At 45.6% G+C, this 24,422-nt stretch overlaps 2 protein-coding genes across 2 annotated transcripts; both read right to left on the reverse strand.

Annotated features, from left to right (window-relative positions):
• Window positions 1–1,249: 1,249 nt before the first annotated feature.
• LOC130357089 (olfactory receptor 10A6-like) lies at window positions 1,250–2,257 on the reverse strand. Its single transcript, XM_056559454.1, has one exon. The coding sequence runs from the start codon at window positions 2,255–2,257 to the stop codon at window positions 1,250–1,252; it is 1,008 nt and encodes a 335-aa protein (XP_056415429.1).
• A 20,778-nt stretch (window positions 2,258–23,035) lies between these two features.
• LOC130357090 (olfactory receptor 10A2-like) lies at window positions 23,036–24,025 on the reverse strand. The gene has a single exon (XM_056559455.1). The coding sequence runs from the start codon at window positions 24,023–24,025 to the stop codon at window positions 23,036–23,038; it is 990 nt and encodes a 329-aa protein (XP_056415430.1).
• Window positions 24,026–24,422: the final 397 nt, after the last annotated feature.

Below are 24,422 nucleotides of genomic sequence, written 5' to 3' on the forward strand. Positions count from 1 at the left end.
GCACGGAGGAAGGAGTGGGGACCTCCGTCCGGCGTTCTGAATGATCGGATCCCCGCAGCAGCGCTGCGGGCGATCCGATCGTTCATTTAAATTGCGAACTGCCGCAGATGCCGGGATCTGTATTCATCCCGGCACCTGAGGGGTTAATGGCGGACGCCCGCGAGATCGCGGGCATCGGCCATTGCCGGCGGGTCCCTGGCTGCGATCAGCAGCCGGGATCAGCCGCGCATGACACGGGCATCGCTCCAATGCCCGCGGTTATGCACAGGACGTAAATGTACGTCCTGGTGCGTTAAGTACCACCTCACCAGGACGTACATTTACGTCCTGCGTCCTTAAGGGGTTAAGTGAGGAAGCCATGGGGAGCAGTATATGTGAGTGAAGAGGCCATGGGGAGCAGTGTATGTGGGGGTTGCCATAAGGGTCAGTAGATGTGAGTGAGAAGGTCACGAGGAGCAGTATATTTAAGAGAGGACTGTATCAGGTAATGAAATGCCTCCTGAATCTGCTACTGAGACTCTAACTCCAACCTCTGATGAGTCCACCACTCCCACAATCAACACAGAGATGATACCCCACAAGAGTCAGGAATCCACCAGATCATTTGGAGCGCTAAAAGAAATTGTAGTGGGACAGAGTATTATATATGCTTATATTTCCAATGTATATATTTTGTTTCATTGTAAATATTAGTGCTGTGATTGATTTAGAATCCTGATTCATGTTTTCCTCTGTTGATTATTAGGCCTTGTTGTGTAAGTTACACTCCCCCCCCCCCCCCCCCCCCAGTTATCAGACTCAGTCTATGCTCATCATTGTTTATTTGTGTAACACTATGTTACTATTGTTTTTCTGGTAGAAGATATTATTACAGGTTATGAAGACTAGAGTTATGGGATAGAATGTTGATCCAGGGATTTAGTCTGAAGCCATATTGGAGCAGGGAATAATGTTTTCCTCCGTAATGGGGCAATTGAGATCAGCCTCATGTTATTTATTGTTTTTTTGCCTTCCTCTGGATGAACACAGTGGGAATTTTGGTTGAACTCGATGGACCCTCCATACAATTGACACTGCTATGAAATTATCTCCTTATTGCTTAAATTTTTCTGTCCAAATGTACATAAATATAGATTATATAAATAGGTAGAAAAAATATGGAAATTGGCAATTTTTGTTATCATTCTAGTGGGTCTGAATCTCTCTCAGCTCTGAAATAAGTCATAGGGTCACAAAGCTCTCGTAGATGTCACAGTGTCTTCTCTATTGCCACTTTTCTGAGAAAACATTTTGAAACTTTTTTTTGCAAACTAGAGATCAGTTTTATTTTCAAAGCTTCTGTCCTGAGTCCATAGATGATAGGATTAACAATGACCGAAGTAAGAAGACCAGTGATGGAAAGTAAGACATGAACCATGATAGAAATGGTCCCACCATTCAGCCTGTATCTTAAAAAAACAAAAAGTGATGCAGTCATAAAAACCGAAAAGGTGAGGATGTGGGTGACCAAGGTGTTGACGGCCTTGTGAGATGTTGACCCGGAGGTCTTCAAACAAATCAACAGAGTCCTGAGGTAACAATAGAAAATAACCAGTAGAGTCACCACAAGGACAAGCAACGTTTCTACGAGTCCAAAAATGTTATTCACTGAGGAGTCACCACAAGCCAGTCTGAGTAAAGACATATTCTCACAAAATATATTATTGATATTGACCCCACAAAAGCTGAGGTTAGTTGTCATTATCACAGGAACCAAGACAAGTAAAAAGGTAAAAGCCCAAATAATAATGATATATTTTAGAGCCTTCGTATTTGTTACGAGGGAAGAGTATCTCAGAGGGTTTCCTACTGCTAAATATCGGTCATAGGCCATGGTGGTAAAAGTGAAAATTTCCACCGTAGAAAAGGTTTGCACGCAGAAGGTCTGAGTGATGCATCCTGGGAAGGATATGGTTGAGGATCCTGACAGTAAATAAACAATAACTTGAGGAAATATAACACTGTTTCCAAAAACACCATTGAGGAGAAGATTAGAAATGAAGACATACATAGGTTCGTGGAGACTTTCCTCAACCCATATAACGTAGACAATCAGACAACACAACATAGTAGGGATAAGGTAAAGGCCCAAGGCTACGATGGAATAAGGGATCCAGTATCTTTCCATCTCCAGGAATCCTAGGAACACAAAAGGACTTCCAAGCCCGGACGTGTTGTCCATCCTCAGACTTGACTCATATTGCAGTAAGGTCACCATGATGGGAGATACAGGAGGATGCAGCAGTTAGTGTCACCTCTGAATCACTACTGTACGTCAGGCTGCTGCTTCTTATATACTGGTTTATACAGGGAATTCTTCCTCAAAGGATTTAATCTCATAAGATCTCCTTGTTTTCTTAAAATAACACAAAGAAAATAAATTAGCTAAATAGTAGAAAACAAGTCATTATATCTGTATTTTGTATTTTTTAAAGATATATACAGTCATGGCCGTAAATGTTGGCACCCTTGAAATTTTTTCAGGAAAATTAAGTATTTCTCACAGAAAAACACATGTTTTGCTATACATGTTTATTCTTTTTGTGTGTATTGGAACTAAACCAAAAAAGGGAGGAAAAAAGCAAATTGGACATAATGTCACCAAACTCCAAAAATGGGCTGGACAAAATTATTGGCACCCTTAACTTAATATTTGGTTGCACACCCTCTGGAAAAAATAACTGAAATCAGTGTCTTCCTATAACCATCAATAAGCTTCTTACACCTCTCAGCCGGAATGTTGGACCACTCTTCCTTTACAAACTGCTCCAGGTCTCTTATTGGACGGCGCCTTTTCCCAACAGTAATTATAAAATCTCTCCACAGGTGATCAATGGTATTTAGATCTGGACTCATTGCTGACACTTCAGAACTCTTCCATGCTTTGTTGCCATCCATTTCTGGGGCTTTTTGATGTCTGTTTGGGGTCATTGTCCTGCTGGAAGACCCAAGACCTCGGACACAAGCCCAGCTTTCTGACACTGGTCTGTACAGTGCGACCCAAAATTCGTTGGTAATCCTCAGATTTCATGATGTCTTGTACACATTCAAGGCCCCCAGTGCCAGAGGCAGCAAAACAACCCAAAACATCATTGACCTCCCCCATATGTCACTGTAGGTACTGTGTTCTTTTCTTTGTAGGCCTCATTCCGTTTTCGGTAAACAGTAGAATGATGTGCTTTACCAAAAAGCTCTATCTTGGTCTCATCGGTCCGCAAGGCGTTTTCCCAGAAGGATTTTGGTTACTCAAGTTCATTTTGGCAAAATGTAGTCTTGCTTTTTTATGTCTCTGTGTCAGCAGTGGGGTCCTCCTGGGTCGATGGATATTTTGCACTGACACTGATGCTCCCTGAGCCTGACGGACAGTTTGAATATCTCTGGAACTTGTTTGGGGCTGCTTATCCACCATTCGGATTATCCTGCATTGAAACCTTTCATACATGTTTCCCTTCTGTCCACACTCAGGGAGATTAGCTACAGTGCCATGGGTTGCAAACTTCTTGATAATGTTGCGCACTGTGGACAAAGACAAATCTAGATCTCTGGAGATGGACTTGTAACCTTGAGATTGTTGATATTTTTCCACAATTTTGGTTCTCAAGTCCTCATACAGTTCTCTTCTCCTCTTTCTGTTGTCCATGCTTAGTGTGGCGCACACAGACACACAATGCAAAGACTAAGGGAACTTCTCTCCTTTTTATCTGCTTTCAGGTGTGATTTGTATATTGCCCACACCTGTTACTTGCCTCAGGTGAGTTTAAAGAAGCATCATATGCTTGAAACAATCTTATTTTTCCACAATTTTGTAAGGTGCCAATCATTTTGTCCAGACCATTTTTGGAGTTTGGTGACATTATGTCCAATTTGCTTTTTTTCCTCCCTTTTTGGTTTAGTTCCAATACACACAAAGGGAATAAACATGTGTATAGCAAAACCTGTGTTACTGCAATATATATATATATACAGAGGAGAGGAGATCTATATATATATACACACAAAGGGAATAAACATGTGTATAGCAAAACGTGTGTTACTGCAATCCTTTCCTGTGAGAAATACTTCATTTTCTTGAATTATTTCAGGGGGGCAACATTTTGGGCCATGACTGAATGTTTTTATTTTTATTTTTTATTTTTTTTGGAATTGCTCCCTGTTTATCTATATAATAGGCATACTGTATTAGGAAAGCATTTTATCACCGACAAATGGATCACCGACATATGGATCATGGAAATATTTGGATTTATTTAGGCTAGATTTGTATATGTCTGATGATCCAGAGATGTACTGGATGGAAATAAGCAAGCTGCATCTTTTGCCCACTATGTCTCCTCCAGGGCCTAATAGGCTGTCATAGTGAACAACACCAAACTCAAGAACAATCTAGCATATTAAGCTGAGAAAGGGACATAGTTTGTATGGTCAACATGTCTTTGTTAGCTCCTTTTCCCCCCAGCGTTTCATTCTCAGCGTTGCCTTTAACGTGGCTCTCTCCTGGGGCGTCCACCATCTTAGGCTTGGATGTATCTTTATCTCCCAGTACTAGCCCTTAATTCACATGTGCCTTACTACATCCTGTAGCTACCTGTTCCTGAAACTGCCTGTTGGTCTTTGCCAGCTGTTGCCACTGTCTACTTTGCCTGCAGCTCCACCGCGCCTTGCTCTCCTGCACCTCGACCAGAGACCTTGGTCTCTGTTCTCCTGCTCCCATTTCTGCTAGGACTTCATAATGTGCTGGGCTGTGCCTCCTGACTGTAGCTTCAGTGGCCCTCTTTGCTGCCTCCTCCAGTCCTCTGGCTTGGCATGCAGATGCACAATTTTGAACTTTGTCCCGGACCACTGCCTGACCCTAGGGTGCCATCTGAGCTCTGCTACTTGGCTTGGTCCCTGGCTGTTCCTATCTAGCAGCCTCCGATGCACATTGCCGTACTAGACAATCCTCAGTAATGGCTGGGAGTTCCAGCAAGAAGTACGGGCAGAAGGAGGGGCAGTGGTCCTCACAACATGGCGCCAGGACCTCCTCAGCACAGTGTGGCAGGCTGGCTAAGTGGCAGTGCTTTGCACTGAAACCTCCATCTACAAACTCCCCTGATCATAGGGGGATCCCCTATATGTGGCTGCATTATCTTGAAGACTTTGGGGCCCTCCTGCAGTACATCTCTGCTGACTCTCAGGTCTCCCTGCCTGCTACTCCACTTGACATAACAGAGGCTGCGGGCTCTGAATCCCCTGAGCACTCTGCTGAACCGACACTGGCTGCTGGATTTGCTGAAAAAAGGCTCTATAACTCTAGTCTCTCTTGCTTAACAACGCAAGTGGACACAGTTCGCTCATCCGCCATGACTTGCAAAAGGTCACAGATCATACCTTGGCTGCAGAGATCTTGAAGATGCTATGCATCCCTTGTTATGAGATGCAAGTGTCATGATCAGGACAAAACTAAATTCCTAACCCCAAGGCCGTAGCTCGGGGTGCAAGAACACCTCTAATTAGTCCCCCTTAAAATATAACTTTTATTGTGTATACAATTAAAATGAAATAAACCCAGCAAGGTGATGATTAAAAATGGGATGTCAGGTAGGATAGTTCTGGTATAATTAGAGCAACATAGCTTCAATATCAAGGGCTCTGCAGCAGCCCAACATTCCAACACTGACACCTGATTAAAACAGTAGATTGCCGCCTCTACATGTTTCGCCGTCTCCACAGTGTTTTCAAGAGGCAAAAAGGCCAAAGCGGATATTCTCAAAAATCGCCTACATAGGAATAATATACAGATTGTTGGGCTTCCGGAACGTGTGGATGGTTGGTTGAGCTAACCTGAAAAAGATAGTCTGCCTCAATTCCTCTATGTTCTGCAAAATTCTCTGCTGTGAATTGTGATGTCAGGCTTTCAAAGGATCCAATGTTTCTTTAGGCAGTTAGTCATACCAAAATAAATACTAAGTATGAACATCATACAGCATAAGATTTTATAACCTTGAAAACGTTTCCTGAGAAACCAGCAGGAGATATACTTGAGAGCATATCGCTCGCTATCCACAGTATCACTTCTCCTGTAAAAGGAGGCTTCTATTTTTACCCTTAGTCGTAAGAAATCAGGCCCAGGGCCACCATTTCGGAGGCCCAACCCCTCTCCTCATGTCTACAATTTCACCAAGCTGGGTAACCTCCCCAACCGACCTTTAAACCATCATTGCAACCACCATTATTTACCCTGCCTCCCCTTACCTCACTGCCTATCCTTAACCTCTTTTCCCCCTGGCACAGACTTCCCTTGTCATGTTCCCATCTTTTACAATAAACAAAAAAATATGTTTAGTAGAGGAATTGTTGAACAAGGTCGAGGACAGAATACCCCTAGCATGTCCTCTACCAGTAAGAATATTGGTGTCAGTACTAGCACCAGTACTGGTAGTAGCAGCTAGGTGCCTGGTGGTAGTAGTAGCAACTGTGTTAGCAAGCAAAAGTTCACACTGTCTTCCAGGAGTTGTGTTGTTTCAGAGGAAAGTACAGCCCTTGTGGACTTAAGGAGGAGAAAGAAGGTCTGGTGTTAGTACAGTGAGCCAGGGGATTTATCATCATTTACAGTTACATGGCATGGTGGAAATGTCTGTCCTAGATGGTCTGTTTCATCATCTCTGTCTTAGTTCCCTCCCACATGGTGCTAAGCAGGAGGATAGCACTAGCCACAAGAAAAGAGGTTTGTGAGGAAAGACAACCTTTGGAGTGTGTTGCCGAGGTTCAGTAGGTGGAAACATTGGCTTAGCCTAGCACTAGTGGGACTGGTGGTGGTAGGCGTAGTGGCTATGCTGAGGGGAAGCACCGAGACCAAGAAGGGATGATGATGAGGAGTATGATGGTGGTGACAATGTAGTGTTGGACAGGACGCAGAAACCAGTTGAGGAGGAGGTGACTTGTCAGAGCAGGAGGGTAGGGGTAGAGACAGCAAGGAAGAGAGTAGCTGAAGTAGGGCCAAAACACCTGTTGTAACAGACATAGGGCTGCTGATCAGATCAGCTCAGGTGATGGCTACGTGTTACGCCGAGCGCTCCGGGTCCCCGCTCCTCCCCGGAGCGCTCGCAGCGTTCTCTCATTCGCAGCGCCCCGGTCAGACCTGCTGACCGGGTGCGCTGCGATATTACTCCCAGCCGGGATGCGATTCGCGATGCGGGACGCGCCCGCTCGCGATGCGCATCTCGGCTCCCGTACCTGACCCGTCTCTGCCATTTAAAGGGCCGCTGCGCCACTGATTGCCTAATCAGCAGGCCTAATCAGTATTCTCACCTGTGCACTCCCTACTTATACCTCACTTCCCCTGCACTCCCTCGCCGGATCTTGTTGCCATTGTGCCAGTGAAAGCGTTCCCTTGTGTTTTCCTAGCCTGTGTTCCAGACCTCCTGCCGTTGCCCCTGACTACGATCCTTGCTGCCTGCCCTGACCTTCTGCTACGTCCGACCTTGCTTTTGTCTACTCCCTTGTACCGCGCCTATCTTCAGCAGTCAGAGAGGTTGAGCCGTTGCTGGTGGATACGACCTGGTTGCTACCGCCGCTGCAAGACCATCCCGCTTTGCGGCGGGCTCTGGTGAATACCAGTAGCAACTTAGAACCGGTCCACCAGCACGGTCCACGCCAATCCCTCTCTGGCACAGAGGATCCACCTCCAGCCAGCCGAATCGTGACACTACGCAGCTGCATCTGTAGGTTAGAGAAAAAAAACTTTGAGAGGATCGGCACAGTCAGGTGGTGCAGTCCCTGCCTGGTATTCTGTTAATTAGAAATTATTTTCTTCCTTACCAGATTCAGATACTGTGGCACTATGTCATCTCCACAAATAGAAAGTAAGTCATGGCCAGAGTATGAATATAGGAACTATGAGGGGAATTCATCATGCGTTTTAGACAGTTTTTTACTATCTAAAAAAGTTGCATCAAAAGACTCAGTCACTTCACCTGCGACTTTTGTGTGACTTTTGCTATAGATCATATCTGAAAGTGAACTACCAGCTGCAGTGCTTTAGACTAGTTTAACGCAGTGGTGATCAATTCATGATGTGCGACTTTTCGCTGAAAGTTGCACAAAAGTCCCATATTTACATAATAACCCACACTAATTTTCTTTAGCCCTGAAAAGTACTCCAAGCGCCCAATGACTCACTTGTCCCCCCCACCAGCGCTATCCTGCTTCTGCTTCCTGCTTCTGCTCCCCGATCCCAGAGTGTGGAGATTTTGGGTACAGAAGCAGTGAAATGTGCCCCAAACAGCGCTGTCTGTGAATCTCTCCCCCACCAGCGCTGAAGCTGTAAACTGTCCCCCGCAGCACATCGCTTCTGTCCTCCGATCCCCGAGTGTGGAGATCGGGGGTACAGAAGCAGTGAAATGTGCAGCACTGTCTGTGAAGCTGTCCATCACCCTGCTGCCCCCATATGCTGCCCGACCCCTAATAAAACTCCTTAAAAAAAATTTGAATTACTCACCGTGCCTGAACAGGTGGGAAATGTAGAAGAAATGTGAGGTGAATTTTCAGTAATGTACCTGAGTGCCAAATTCATCCAGGGGTGTGCGACTTGTCATGAATTTGGCGCAGGGAGTTAAAAAGCAAGGCGACTTTTCATGACTAGAATAGTAAAAAAGTAGACAAGTACCGTATTTTTTGCCGTATAAGGCGCACTTTTTCTTCCTCAAAACTGGGGGGGAAAAGTCGGTGCGTCTTATACGGCGAATACATCCCTATCGCGGTGGTCCCTGCGGCCATCAACGGCTGGGACCCGCAGCTAATACAGGACATCACCGATCGCAGTGATGCCCTGTATTAACCCTTTTGACGCGGCGATCAAAGCTGACCGCCGCGTCTGAAGGGAAAGTGACACTAAATCGGCTGCTCAGTCGGGCTGTTCGGAACTGCTGCGGTGAAATCGCGGCGTCCCGAACAGCTTACAGGACACCGGGAGGGACCTTACCTGCCTCCTCGGTGTCTGCTCCGTGCCGGGATCCCCTGCATGGCCGGCGCTCTCCTTCGACGTCATCACGTCGTCGCGAACGCAGTCCCGTCATCCAATAGGAGCGGTGTGCGTAGCGACGTGATGACGGCGACGGAGAGTGTGGATCCCGGGGAAGAAGACGTCCGGAGCATCGGGGACACCAATGGGATGCAGCGACAGCGATGGAGCGACATCCAGGGCAGCGGTGACAAGCGGTGACGGGTCCAGAGCGGCGGTGACACGTGAGTATTACCACCTATACCAGTGGTCTTCAACCTGCGGACCTCCAGATGTTGCAAAACTACAACTCCCAGCATACCCGGACAGCCAACGGCTGTCCGAGCATGCTGGGAGTTGTAGTTTTGCAACATCTGGAGGTCCACAGGTTGAAGATCACTGTTGGGTTCAGAATCTTTTTTTTTTCTAGATTTTGCACCTTTAAAATTGGGTGCCTCTTATATGCCGGTGCGTCCTATAGGGCGAAAAATACGGTATAGATGAATTCCCCTCTACGTCTCTACATTGCAATATGAAGCGGCATCACAAGGCCGCGTGGGACAGCCGAGATGCCCCACAATGTGAGGAAGACCTTTCTGTTACTGCTGCTCCTCCAGATCTCTCATACTGATAGGTTTAGATTGTGAGCCCCAATGGGGCCAGGGACCAATCTGAGTGTACAACACTGTGGAATCTGTGCGCCCTATATAAATAAAGAGTTATTATTATTATTATCTCTAGCACCAAGGCCTTATCCACAGGCAGCGCATTCTTGTCCCCATCAGTCTTGCGTTCTCCTCCCCTTTTCTATCAGTTAGCTGTTAACCCCTTAAGGACTCAGACCATTTTGGCCTTAAAGGGGTACTCCGGTGCTTAAACATCTTATCCCCTATCCAAAGGATAGGGAATAAGATGCCTGATCGCGGGAGTCCCGCAGCTGGGGATCATGCACGCGGCACCCCGTTTGTAATCAGACCCGGAGCGTGTTCGTGTCCGCCCCTCAATGCAAGCCTACGGGAGGGGGCGTGATAGCTATCATACCCCTCCCGTAGGCTTGCATTGAGGGGCGGAGCGTGACGTCACACGGGGGCGGAGGCGTGACGTCACACGCCGCCCGCCCTGCGGTCGACCATAATAGGACCCGGAGCGAACACGCAGAAAAGTGGAAAAAGTCAAAAGTCAAAATCTCAAATTTTTTTCCCACTAACATCTTGTCGTAGTCCCAAATTTTTAATTTTTACAATTTTGTAACCCAATATCTCCCAAGTATGGAAATACCCCATATGTGGACGTAAAGTGCTCTGCGGGCGCATGGTAGGGCTAGGGAGGGAAAGAGCGCCTTTGGACTTTTGGAGAGTAAATTTTGTTGGAATAGTTTTCGGGGGCCATGCCGCACCTACAAAGCCTCCATGGTACCCAAACAGTTGAAACCCCCCACATGTGACTCCATTTTGGAAACTACACCACTCAAGGAATGTAATAAGGGGTGCATTGAGAATTAACACCCCACATGTGTTTGACACAATTTTAGAATAGTGGCCCTTGAAAATGAAAAATTATTTTTTTTTTACACAAAAATGCTTGTTTAACCCCAATTTACTTAATTTCACAAGGGATAAAAGAAGAAAAGCCCCGAAAATGAGTAACACAATATCTCCTGACTACAGAAATACCCCATACGTGGATGTGAACTGTTGTCTTTAAATACGAGAGAGCTCAGGAGTGAGAGTGCTCCATGCTAATTTGAGGCCTAATTTAGGGATCTGCACAGAGGTGGCTGACCGTTGCAGAGATTGAGAGGGTGTCGAGGGCACGTCCTCCTTACATGCGAGTTTTGGGGCCCACTTGCGACATGTATATTTCTGTACCCGGCACAATGGCGGCCACGAAGCTACTTGACTTACTGCATTGATGGGGGGGGGGGGGGGCTAGCCAAAACAGCATTAGGGTACTGAGCCACAAACTGTTGGGTGGACAAGTTCTCATGAGCCACCATCAAATTTGGATTCCTGGGTGGCCAACAAACCCAGGAATCTGTGGCTCACAACCGGGGTCAAGACGGGGTTACCTATATGTGGAGACAAGGAAAATTGTACAGGGAAAAATGTAATGGGGGACAGGGACACTAGTTTGGAGGGGGGCCTCTACTGACATTGCCCTGCAGCGCTGCCCCCCAAATCAGCACCGCCGCCCCCCCTCATTATCACTGGATAATAATGAGAGAGAGGATGGAAGAAAGGTGGGTTCTCCCTCATTGGCGGTCTTGGAGGCAAGAATTACATATTTTTTCTCCACCAAAAAAGAGCCTTCGGGCCATTTCAATTTTATAGGGGGGAGGGGTAAGTGTGTGTAAATGTATCATGTTTTCACTTTATTTCATTATTTCAGTGTGTAATGTAGTGTAGGTGTAGTGCTTTTTTTTTTTACTTTTACTGTAATAAAGTCATTTTTTTTCTTCTTTTTGGACACTTTTTGGGGGATGTATGAGGTCTGTGCAACCAGCGACTGTTCTTCACTATGTGGCCGGCCTTACCCTGTGTGCAGACTGCCATGAATGCTGATCAGTGATTTGTTACTGATCAGCACTTTTTGGGGTGCAGTTATTTTTTCCACTTTTTTTTGTGAGCAACTAACCCTAAAAGAGAGCGAAAAAAAAGTATGCTGATCAGTAATAAATCACTGAACAGCAATCAAGGCAGTGTGCACTCGGGGAAAGGTCCAGCCACATAGTGCAGAACAGACGCTGGGGGCACGGGCCTCAAATGCCCCCTCAAAAAAATTCTGCACCACAAAAAAAGCTAGGGGCAGGTAGCAGTAGACTGATGAGTCAGACCAGTGGTCTTCAAACTGTGGCCCCCAGATGTTGCTAAACTACCATTGGCTGTCCAGGCATGCTGGAAGTTGTATTTTTGCAACATCTGGAGGGCTGCAGTTTGGAGACCACTTACTAAGACTCCCCCAGCAGTAAAAGGTGCTGCAAAAAATAAAAAATAAAGTCACATTGACCAGTGGTCTCAGATGTTTGCTGTCAGGGGAATGTAGTTTTGCAACATCTTAGACCACTGGTCTAGACCATCTGCCCTCAAGATGTTGCAAAACTACAACTCCCAGCATGCCCTGACAGCCAATGGTTATCTTGGCATGCTGGAAGTTGTAGTTTTGCAACATATAGAGGGCCACCGATCCCTGCATTGTGACAATCAGCTGTCCAAGAAAGCTGATGTCACCTACACAGGATCATTAGGAGAAGTAACAGGGGGTGTTTAGGGGTCTTTGGGGATGTTTTATTGTACAGCGCTTACACAGCTATGATCTTCTCACTGATCTCACTGCACTGAGGAGATCGGAGCTCTGAAGGGCAGTTTTATCAAGTGCCTTTGCTGTGATTGGTCAGTCTGGATACACTGGCCAATGACAGCGGTCAGGGGGCGGGGCCATCTGTGAGATGAGCAAATTTTTGAAAAATTCAATTCGGCCGATTCGCTGAATTTTTCTAAAAAAAAAATTTTTGGTCTGAATGTATTTGTTGCGAATTGCTATTAAAAACGGCTATTTCTGGCCTACAGAGAGCCTCAATAGGGGTGTAGAACAATTTGCCTTGCTGTAACACGCATATGGAGTGTGCTGGGTTAGTGAAATAATACTGTTCAGTAGGACATGCAGATCAGAGGTGTCGCTATTAAAATCACTGTCGCAGAGTGGCACAATGACAGCGCCTGGAGGTAGCGGTAGCATGAGGAGACCATATAGTGGCTGAATGACCCAGCCGGAAGGTGGCAACAGACTGACGAGACCATAGGGCCTCACAATTGAAAAGATTAAAGATATTTTTTAACATTTTAATTGAAAATTTCAAATAGATGAACCTAAAAAGTTTTATTTAATGTGCCAGCAGCATGAGGAGACCACATGGCTGTGACATACAGTGACACAGCCTGGAGGTGGCAGCAGCAAGAGGAGACCATATAGGGGCTGAATGACACAGCCTGGAGGTGCCGGCAGCATGAGGAGACCATATAGTGGCTGAATGGCACAGCCTGGAGGTGGCGGAAGCATATGGACACCATATAGTGGCTAAATGACACAGCCTGGAGTTGGCAGCAGCAAGAGGAGGAACATATGGTGGCCGTATGAGACAGCCTGGATCTGGCATCAGCATGAGGAGAACATATGGTGGCAGAATGACACAGCCTCGAGGTGGCACCAACATGAGGAGAACATATGTTGGCAGAATGACACAGCCTGGTGCTGGCATCAGCATGAGGAGATCATATGGTGGCACAATGACACAGCCTGGAGGTGGCATCAGCAGCATCAGGAGTCCTGGAAATGACTTGGTGACATAGTGGGGTGGTGGGTGGCAATACAAGTACTCAGTGACGAAGGTTGGTGAAAAATGGAGAACTTGGCATCAGATGTGTGGCATCAGGTGGGTGGCAGGATCAGAATAGTAGCTGAGGCAGGTAGGCAGAAGAAAACGGTATCTTTTGTAAAAATGTTAGTGTGAGTAAGTATTGAGGATTAGTGTTGAGCATGAATGTTTGAAATGCAAATTTTTATTGCGAATATTGGCACTTCGCGATTTCGTGAATATTTTGAATATAGTGCTATATATTAGTAACGACAAATATTCATTTTTTTTTGTTTTTTTTTCACATGTGAATTGTTATGCAAATTTTTCATGAGATTTTTCGCAGGGAGCAAAAAGTGAACGAACATAGCAAATATGCAAATTTCACGAACATAGGAAGAATAACTGTCAATATATTCGTGAAATATCGCAAATTCTAATATGGCCCCTGCCGCTCTTCACTATTGAGGATATGCATTACATAAAGTTAACTTTTAATAATATTCTTAGGATAAAATATATGTACCCAAAATTTTTGGGAAATCAAACAAAAGGAAAGGTGTGCAAAAAATACCATGTGCCACCTATACCACCAAGTATTGATGTGATGCAAAGACATCTAAAAGTTGGAAGGGAACAACTTATGGTCCATTGTAACCATCTGTGTCTGAGGAACTCAGCGACTGTTGACTGGGGGTATCAGGTGTCACTTGTGATGAAGTGGATGACCGTGTTAACCAATCGATGATGACAGATGGGTTGCTGGTCGAGACACAACCTCTAGCTGATATGGGGAGCTCAGGCACCTCGCTGCGACTCCTGCTGCCACTCGCTCCTAGTCTGCTGTGACCTCTGCCTGCGCCTGATGAATTTAGGCCTCTGCCACTCCTCTGTGCATGCCCTGGCACTTCTCTGCCTGACATACTTAGTGCGTATATGACGGGAGGACAATACGCTCCACTACGCTCAAAACAGTATTTGTCTAGAACAGCAGCAGGTGTGTACTTTTGGCTGGCCTTTCACAGTAACTAGACCCTTAGGACTATAACAGGAACAAAATGGTACACCACGTAGATGTACGTACGTGGTATGCATTTATGAGGGGAGGACAATATGCTCCACTATGGTTAAAACAGTATTTGTCTAGAAAACCAGCAGGTGTGCACTTTTGGCTGGCCTTTTACAGTATCTAAGCCCTTAGGACTATAACAGAAACAAAATAGTACACCACGTAGATGTACGTACGTGGTATGCACTTATGAGGGGAGTAAAATATGCTCTACTATGCTTAAAACAGTATTTGTCTAGAACAGCAGCAGGTGTGTACTTTTGGCTGGCCTTTCACAGTAACTAGGCCCTTAAGAATTTAACAGGAACAAAATGGTACACCACCTATGTACGCACAGGTTACACTTAATAGAGGTCAATACACTACCCTATGCTTAAAACAGTATTTGTCTAGAACAGCAGCAGGTGTGTACTTTTGGCTGGCCTTTCACATTAACTAGGCCCTTAGGACTATAACAGGAACAAAATGGTACACCACGTAGATGTACTTATGTGTTATGCACTTATGAAGGGAGTCCAATACACTCCACTACGCTTAAAACAGTATTTATCTAGAACAGCAGCAGCTGTCTACTTTTTGCTGGCCTTTCACAGTAACTAGACCCTTAGGACTATAGCAGGAACAAAATGGTAAACCACTTAGATGTACGTACTTGGTATGCACTTATGAGGGGAGTTTAATACGCTCCACTACGCTTAAAACAGTATTTGTCTAGAACAGTAGCAGGTGTGTACTTTTGGTTGGCCTTTCACATTAACTAGGCCCTTAGGACTATAATAGGAACAAAATGGTACACCACGTAGATGTACGTATGTGGTATGCACTTATGAGGGGAGGACAATACGCTCCACTACGCTTAAAACAGAATTTGTCTAGAACAGGAGCAGATGTGTACTTTTGGCTGGCCTTTCACAGTAAATAGGCCCTTAAGACTTTAGCAGGAACAAAATGCTACTCCACCTATGTACGCACAGGTTACACGTAATAGAGGACAATACGCTCCGCTACGCAACCTGTATTCGGAACTAATAGCAGGTGATTATGGCTTTTAGTGCTCTGCTCACCCTAACTGTCTGGCTACTATTAGCTTTTCAGTTGTTGTACACACCAGTGCTGCAGCACACAGTCACTGTGCACTACACCCAAAATTGCACTTTCTCTCTCAATCTCTCTCCCTCCCCTATCAGAGCTTCTAGGCTGGGTTTGGGTTTGAGGTGAATCGCTGCTGTAAAAATGTTTTTCTGTGCAACACACACTGCTGTCTGTCTCTCTCTTTGCAATAGAATGCTTGTTACGCCGAGCACTCCGGGTCCCTGCTCCTCCCCGGAGCGCTCGCGGCGTTCCTCTCTCTGCAGCGCCCCGGTCAGACCCGCTGACCGGGAGGGCTGCACTGACATTGTCGGCGGGGATGCAATTCGCATAGCGGGACGCGCCCGCTCGCGAATCACATCCCAAGTCACTCACCTGTCCCGGCCCCCGGCTGTCATGTCCTGGCGCGCGCGGCTCCGCTCCTTAGGGCACGCGCGCGCCAGCTCTTTAAGATTTAAAGGGCCAGTGCACCAATGATTGGTGCCTGGCCCAATTAGCCTAATTAGCTTCCACCTGCTCCCTGGCTATATTACCTCACTTCCCCTGCACTTCCTTGCCGGTTCTTGTTGCCTTGTGCCAGTGAAAGCGTTTAGTGTTGTCCAAAGCCTGTGTTCCTGATCTTCTGCTATCCACATTGACTACGAACTGCCCCGACCTTCTGCTACGTCTGACCTTGCCTCTGCCTAGTCCTTCTGTCCCACGCCTTCTCAGCAGTCAGCGAGGTTGAGCCGTTGCCGGTGGATACAACCTTGTTGCTACCGCCGCAGCAAGACCATCCCGCTTTGCGGCGGGCTATGGTGAATTCCAGTAACATCTTAGAACCGGTCCACCGACACGGTCCACGCCAATCCCTCGCTGACACAGAGGATCCACATCCAGCCAGCCGAATCGTGACAATGCTGATGTGACTGGCCACAAGATGGCTGCTGATTATTAGTGTTGCTCGCGAATATTCGCAATTCGAATATTATTCGCGAATATCGCATATTCGCGAATTCGCGAATTTCGCGAATATAGCGCTATATATTCGTAATTACGAATATTCGTTTTTTTTTTTTTTTTCTTCACAGTACACATCACAGTGATCACCCCTCTCTGCTTCCAGCTTGTGTGGTGTAAAGAAGGCTCTAATACTACTGTGTGAGACTGGCGAGCGAACATTCGCATATGCGAAAATTAGCATATGCGAATTTTCGTATATGCGAATTTTACCTTATGCTAATTTTGTATATGCTAATTTTCACATCTGTAAATTTTCGCATACGCAAATATTCGCATATGCGAAAATAAAACGAGGATATGACGAATATGCGAATATTCGCGAATATATGACGAATATTCGTCCATATATTCGCGAATATTCGCGAATTCGAATATGGCCTATGCCGCTCAACACTACTGATTATATAGGACTGTGACATCACAGGGGTGACTGGCTGCTGATAGGCTGCATGCTGCATGTGATTCAGGGTCATCCCGCCTACCTGTCTTCCCGCCTTCCCATAGTTCCTTGCCCCATGTCCTGAGCATACAGAGGACAGTGGTGGACTAGTGGAAGTTGTAGTAGTAAGCACACAACAGGCAGTGGTGGACTGGTAGTAGTTGTAGTTAGCGAACAGCAGGCAGTGGTTGACTGGTGGTTGTGGTAGTATCCAGCATACAGCAGACAGTGGTGAACAAGTGGAAGTTGTAGTAGCCAATGGACAGCAGTGGTGGTTGAAATACTGTCTAGTCAGTGGCATCTGGCACAGGAGGGTTACATTTCTCCGTTGCTGATAGACAATCTTGTTCACTTGAAGGTTACGCTGTCTGGCGTGCAGGACATTTTCTCTGATGCCACACTGGAGGGTGGACAAGACAGAACACCCATGGCAAACTGCGCAAGTTCTAGCCAATGGTCTAATTTGGTGACCCAGAAGTCCATGGGGTCTGAGCTCATGGTGTTTGTCAGAGAAAGAGCACTGCTTATCTATTAATCAACCAGGTTGTTCAGGTAGTAGTGTACATGCCTTTGGGGATGATTCATGTCAGGGTCAAATACCGAATGTATAAACTTCTTCATCACGTGCTCCAATGTGAAGATGTCGGTGCTCCTTAGAATGACTAAACCAAACACAAACTTTCCTGCACGTATCAAGCACATCCCTGAGACCACTACAATTACTTAAGAACGATGACAAGATTTAGCACAAGTGACGTACAAGGAGAGTGTGTCATGCCACCTAGACGCATCAATTGCACAATATTGGCCCTGATTTACTATTGTAAACCCGACAGGTTCTGTCGGGTTGTGCACCAAATTCTGGCGCATTGCGCCCGAAATTCTGTCTGTGCCAGAATATGCGCCAGAACTTGCCCCAGAATTAAAAAAAAAACCTACTAAGTCTCCATTTTACTGAGAAAACCTGAAAAAGGGGCATGGCTACATAAAAGGGTGCGGCCCAACATTTTCACAAAAACCCCAACAAATTTACTAAGGTTTCCCCAGAAAATGTGGTAGATTTGAGCTGAGGAAAACTCGGCCGATCAGAGCATGTGTAAAAAAAAAAAAAAAAAAAAAAAAAAAAAAAAGCAAAATGTAGGGAAACCTTAGTAAATACTGTGGAAAAAATTGTAGGGAGTTAAAACCCACAAAAAAAAAAACTACACAACACCCTCCTTAGTAAATCAGGGCCAATGACTTTATTGTAAAAATTTTCACTTAAATTTTTTGTCTACATGTACATTAACCCGTTCAGGACCCATAACGTAACGTTACGTCCCGACACCCTCTGTCTTAAGGACCCATGATGTACAGTTACGTCATGGGCCGTTCCTGTCCCCGCCGTGCGCCGGGCAGAGATCGGTTCGGGATGTCTGCTGAATCGTTCAGCAGGCATCCTGTGCAAATGCACAGGGGAGTCATCAGACCCCCCCATGTCGGCGATAGTCGCAAATCGCATGTGAATTCACACATGCAATTTGAGGCTATTCCGGCGATGCGGGTCACGTGTGACCCGCTGACCCGGAAATACAAGGTGATCGGGGGGGTGTGATACACCCCCTATCTCCCACTGTATCTATGGGGAGGTGGCGATTTCGTCACCCCCCCAGGATCGCTGCTATTGGCTGGACGATCGTCCAGCCAATAGCAGCCGGCAGGGGAGGGGTTAACAGCATCTTCTCGCAGCTCCCGCCGCTGGCTGAGTTCAGTCAGCGGTCAGAGCTGCTGGAGGAAGACCGGGACCCCCCCTCTGCCGAGATCGGAGCCCCCACAGAAGAAAAGAAACCCCCCATAGATCAGGGAAAGAATACAATCCAGGGAAAGGTAGGGTAAAAAGTAAAATAAAGTTAAAAAAAAAGTAAAATCCCCCCGACCCCCTAATAGGTCCCCAAGGGTCTTCTGCAGTTTTTCAGTGTGACCCGGGCCCTATTAGGGGTTCAGGGCGCTGCATTAGCCCCCCCATTTTTTGGGGGATGTAGCATTTTTTCCCCCCATATAATGGTGTGTGATTTCTAATCACACACCGTTATACATAGTTACACCAAGCACACACAGTACATGGTGAAGCAGACGAATCTGTACGCCAGGCAGTTCATCGCCCACCACCCGGATTCTTTTTTGGCCAGGTCCAATGAATGGTACGCCGTCAGTGCAGCAGAAATGAGGACATTTTGGGGCCTCTTGCTGCATATGGGCCTGGTCAAAAAGCCAAGTGTCAGACAGTACTGGAGCGGGGACGTCCTATACCAGACCCCGCTTTACAGTATGGTCATGACATGGAAGCGGTTCAAGGCCATTTGGAAATGCCTGCATTATGCAGATAATGTGGCATGTCCACCCCAAAGTGATCACGCCTATGACCGGCTTTACAAAGTGAGGCCGGTCATCGATCACTTTGGGGCCAAATTTTTGGAGGCCTTCGCTTAGGGAGCTCTCAGTTGATGAGTCTCTTATCAGTTTTAAGGGGAGACTCATCTTCCGCCAGTATATTCCCTCGAAGCGGGCGCGATATGGCGTGAAGCTCTATAAACTTTGTGAGAGTACCTCCAGGTACACTCTCAAGTTTAGAGTGTATGAGGGACGAGATTCCCGTATTGAACCCCCAGGTCGTTCCCCCACTCTGGGTATTAGCGGGAAAATCGTTTGGGAGCTTGTGCACCCATTGCTGGATAAGAGTTACCACGTGTACATGGACAACTTTTATACCAGCATCCATCTGTTCACATCCCTTGCCGCCAGATCGACGTCCGCTTGTGGGACCGTGCGGAAAAACCAGAGGCCTCCCTCTAAATTTTGTTAAGACACCTATTCCCAAGGGTGAGTCCCGTGCCCTTACCCATGAAAACCTGTTGCTGGTCAAGTATAAGGATAAGAGGGATGTCCTTATGCTGACCACTATTCATGGTAACGGCAGCTCACCTGTCCCTGTACGAGGTACCACAACAACGGTCCTCAAGCCCGATTGTATTCTGGACTACAATTGGTATATGGGGGGAGTTGATCTTTCTGATCAAGTCCTCAAGCCATATAATGCCATGCGGAAAACACGGCTATGGTACAAGAAAGTTGCGGTCTACTTGGTACAGGTTGCCATGTACAACTCTTTTGTACTGTCCCAGTACGCTGGCAACACAGGGACATTCCTCCAGTTCCAAGAAGAAGTCCTAAAGGTCCTGATCTTTGGTGACGGGAAAGAGCAGGCCGGACTTCCCAAGGAACTGGAAATATAGGTGCCAGGATCGTCCCAGGCCAACACTTTGCAGGTGAGGTCCCCCACACTGGAAAGAAGGGATGAGCCCAGAAAAGATGCAGAGTGTGTTACAAGAGGGGGATTCGGAAGGACACCATCACTCAATGTGACACTTGCCCCGATCAGCCGGGCCTCTGCATTAAGGATTACTTCAGGGAGTATCACACTTCCATGGAGTACTAAATTTTCCCTCTTCATTAAAATTTTCCACAATTTGACCCCAGTGTACCAAGTCCAGAGTACATTCCAAGTTTTAACCCCATAAAACCACTAAATTGCCCCAAAAAATGTTTAATAAAAAAAAACAAAAAACTGATAAGACCTCTGGGGGTATTTTTTATAAAAAATGGGTCATGGGTCACTGAGTCACTACCATCGGGGACTTTTTACGTTGCCTCAAATACGCAGCGCTCTCTCCACCTGAGCGGGTGCGCATTTGAGGCAACAGGTTAGAGATGGCCACACACATCACATTCCCAGAATGATGATTCAGAGGTTTGGGGTGGGCATATTTTTTAGTTTTGGCTATGCTCTGGATCATCATTCTGGGAACATAACCTGTTTTATAATTTTATGTCTCACTGTACCCCATTTTAGTTATTTAGTGTACCCCAGTTATTTACCCCATGTAATGCCCCTTGAGGGGGGGTCCCACTGTTCTGGCTCCATAGGAGAAATACACAGCTCAAGGACCCTGACTGATCTCCGGCACCTCTGAGACCGGTGTGCATGCTGTTTAAGCCCAGACATGAGGTATGTCCTTACTCCAAAAAATGTACTTACAAATTTACAATGACATTTTCTCCTTTTACCACTTGTGAAAATGAAAAATTTGGGGTAACCCCAGCATTTTAGTGTAAAAAAATCAAAATTTTCCTTTTCACATCCCACTTAATGAACATTTATCAAACACCTGTGGGGGGGTTAAAGCTCACTGTACCCCTTGTTACGTTCCTTGCGGGGTGTAGTTTCCAAAATAATATGCCATGTGGGTTTTGTTTTTTTTGCTGTCCTGGCACCATAGGGGCTTCCTAAATGCGACATGCCCCCCAAAAACCATTTCAGGAAAAATTGCTTTGCAAAAGCCAGATGTGACTCCTTCTTTTCTGAGCATTGTAGTGCGCCCGCAGTGCACTTGACGTCCACATATGGGGTGTTTCCATACTCAGAAGAGATGGTGTTACAAATTTTGGGGGGCATTTTCTCCTGTTACCCCTTGCAAAAATTGAAAATTTGGGGGAAAACTAGCATTTTAGTGAAAAAAAATACATAATAATTTACACATCCAAATTTAACGAAAAGTCGTCAAACACCTGTGGGGTGCTAAGGCTCACTGTACCCCTTGTTACGTTCCTTGAGGGGTGTAGTTTCCAAAATAGTATGCCATGTGTTTTTTTTTTGCTGTCCTGGCACCATAGGGGCTTCCTAAATGCGACATGCCCCCCAAAAACCATTTCAGAAAAACTCACTCTCCAAAATCCCACTGTCGCTCCTTCCCTTCTGAGCCCTCTAGTGCACCCACCAAACACTTGACATACACATATGAGGTATTTCCTTACTCGAGAGAAATTGGGTTACACATTTTAGGAAGATTTCTCTCCTTTTACCCCTTGTAAAAATTCAAAAACAGGGTCTACAAGAACATGCGAGTGTAAAAAATGAAGATTTTGAATTTTCTCCTTCAATTTGCTGCTATTCCTGTGAAACACCCAAAGGGTTAACAAACCATTTGAATGTCATTTTGAATACTTTGAGGGGTGCAGTTTTTATAATGGGGTCTTTTGTGGGGTATTTCTAATAAGAAGGCCCTTCAAATCCACTTCAAAACAGAACTGGTCCCTGAAAAATTTCGATTTTGAAAATTTTGTGAAAAATTTGAAAATTGCTGCTAATATTGCTGCTATAATTTGAAGCCCTCTGGTGTCTTCCAAAAGTAAAAACATTTCAACTTTATGATGCAATCATAAAGTAGACATGTTGTATATGTGAATCATTATATAATTTATTTGGAATTTATTTTCCTTATAAGCAGAGAGCTTCAAAGTAAAAAAAAAAAATGCAACATTTTCAATTTTTTCATCAAATTTTGGAATTTTTCACCAAGAAACGATGCAAGAATCGACAAAATTTTACCACCAACATAAAGTAGAATATGTCACGAAAAAAGAATCTCGGAATCAGAATGAAAGGTAAAAGCATCCCAGAGTTATTAATGCTTAAAGTGAAAGTGGTCAGATGTTCAAAAAATGGCCGGGTCCTACAGTGAAAATTGGCTAGGTCCTTGAGGGGTTAAATGGGTATTCCAGGAAAAAACTTTTTTTTATATATCAACTGGCTCCAGAAAGTTAAACAGATTTGTAAATTACTTCTATTAAAAAATATTAATCCTTCCAATAATTATCAGCTGCTGAAGTTGAGTTGTTCTTTTCTGTCTGCCAACAGTGCTCTCTGCTGACATCTCTGCTTGTCTCGGGAACTGCACAGAGTAGAAGAGGTTTTCTATGGGGATTTGCTTCTACTCTGGACAGTTCCTGAGACAGGTGTCATCAGAGAGCACTTAGACAGAAAAGAACAACTCAACTTCAGCAGCTAAAAAGTACTGAAAGGATTACGATTTTTTAAAAGAAGTTATTTACAAATCTGTTTAACTTTCTGTAGCCAGTTGATATATAATTTTTTTTTTCCTGGATAACCCCTTTAAAAAAGATGATATACTGTAAATATGTGTGAATTGGCAATTTTTTGGTATCAAGAATGCTCTGAAATAAGTAATAGAGTCACAAAGCGCTCTTAGATGTCATTCTGAAACTTTTTTGTAAAATATAGATCATTTTTATTTTTAAAGCTTCTGTCCTGAGTCCATAGATGATAGGATTAACAATGACCGAAGATAGGACACCAGTGATGGACAGTAAAACATGAACCGTGATAGAAATGGTCCCACCATTCAGCCTGTATCTTAGAAGAACAAAAAGTGATGCAGTCATGAAAGCGGAAAAGGTGAGGATGTGGGTGACCAAGGTGTTGACGGCCTTGTGAGATGTTGACCCGGAGGTCTTCAAACAAATCAACAGAGTCCTGATGTAACAATAGAAAATAACCAGTAGAGTCACCACAAGGATAAGCAACGTTTCTACGAGTCCAAAAATGTTAGTCACTGAGGTGTCACCACAAGCCAGTCTGACTAAAGACATATTGTCACAGAAGATATTATTAATATTGACCCCACAAAAGTGTAGGTTATTTGTCATTATCACAGGAACCAAGACAAAAGCAAAGGCAGAAGCCCAAATAATAATGATATATTTTAGAGCCTTCGTATTTGTTACGAGGGAAGAGTATCTCAGAGGGTTTCCTACTGCTAAATATCGGTCATAGGCCATGGTGGTAAAAGTGAAAATTTCCACTGCAGAAAAGGTTTGCACGCAGAAGGTCTGAGTGATGCATCCTGGGAAGGATATGGTTGAGGATCCTGACAGTAAATAAACAATAACTTGAGGAAATATAACACTGTTTCCAAAAACACCATTGAGGAGAAGATTAGAAATGAAGACATACATAGGTTCGTGGAGACTTTCCTCAACCCATATAACGTAGACAATCAGACAACACAACATAGTGGGGATAAGGTAAAGGCCCAAGGCTACGATGGAATAAGGGATCCAGTATCTTTCCATCTCCAAGAATCCTAGGAACACAAAAGGACTTCCAAGCCTGGACGTGTTGTCCATCCTCAGACTTGACGCATATTGCAGTAATGTCACCATGATGGGAGATACAGGAGGATGCAGCAGTTAGTGTCACCTCTGAATCACTACTGTACGTCAGGCTGCTGCTTCTTATTGTTACGCCGAGCGCTCCGGGTCCCCGTTCCTCCCCGGAGCGCTCGCCTCATCCTCGTTGCTGCAGCGCCCCGGTCAGATCCACTGACCGGGTGCGCTGCGGTCCCGCCTCCAGCCGGGATGCGATTCGCGATGCGGGTGGCGCCCGCTCGCGATGCGCACCCCGGTCCCCGTACCTGACTCGCTCTCCGTCGGTCCTGTCCCGGCGCGCGCGGCCCCGCTCCCTAGGGCGCGCGCGCGCCGGGTCTCTGCGATTTAAAGGGCCAGTGCACCTATGATGGTGCCTGGCCCAATCTTCCAATTAGCTTAATTAGTTTCCACC

Source organism: Hyla sarda, chromosome 2 (genome assembly GCF_029499605.1).
Source record: "Hyla sarda isolate aHylSar1 chromosome 2, aHylSar1.hap1, whole genome shotgun sequence".
Classification (NCBI taxonomy): Eukaryota; Metazoa; Chordata; class Amphibia; order Anura; family Hylidae; genus Hyla; species Hyla sarda.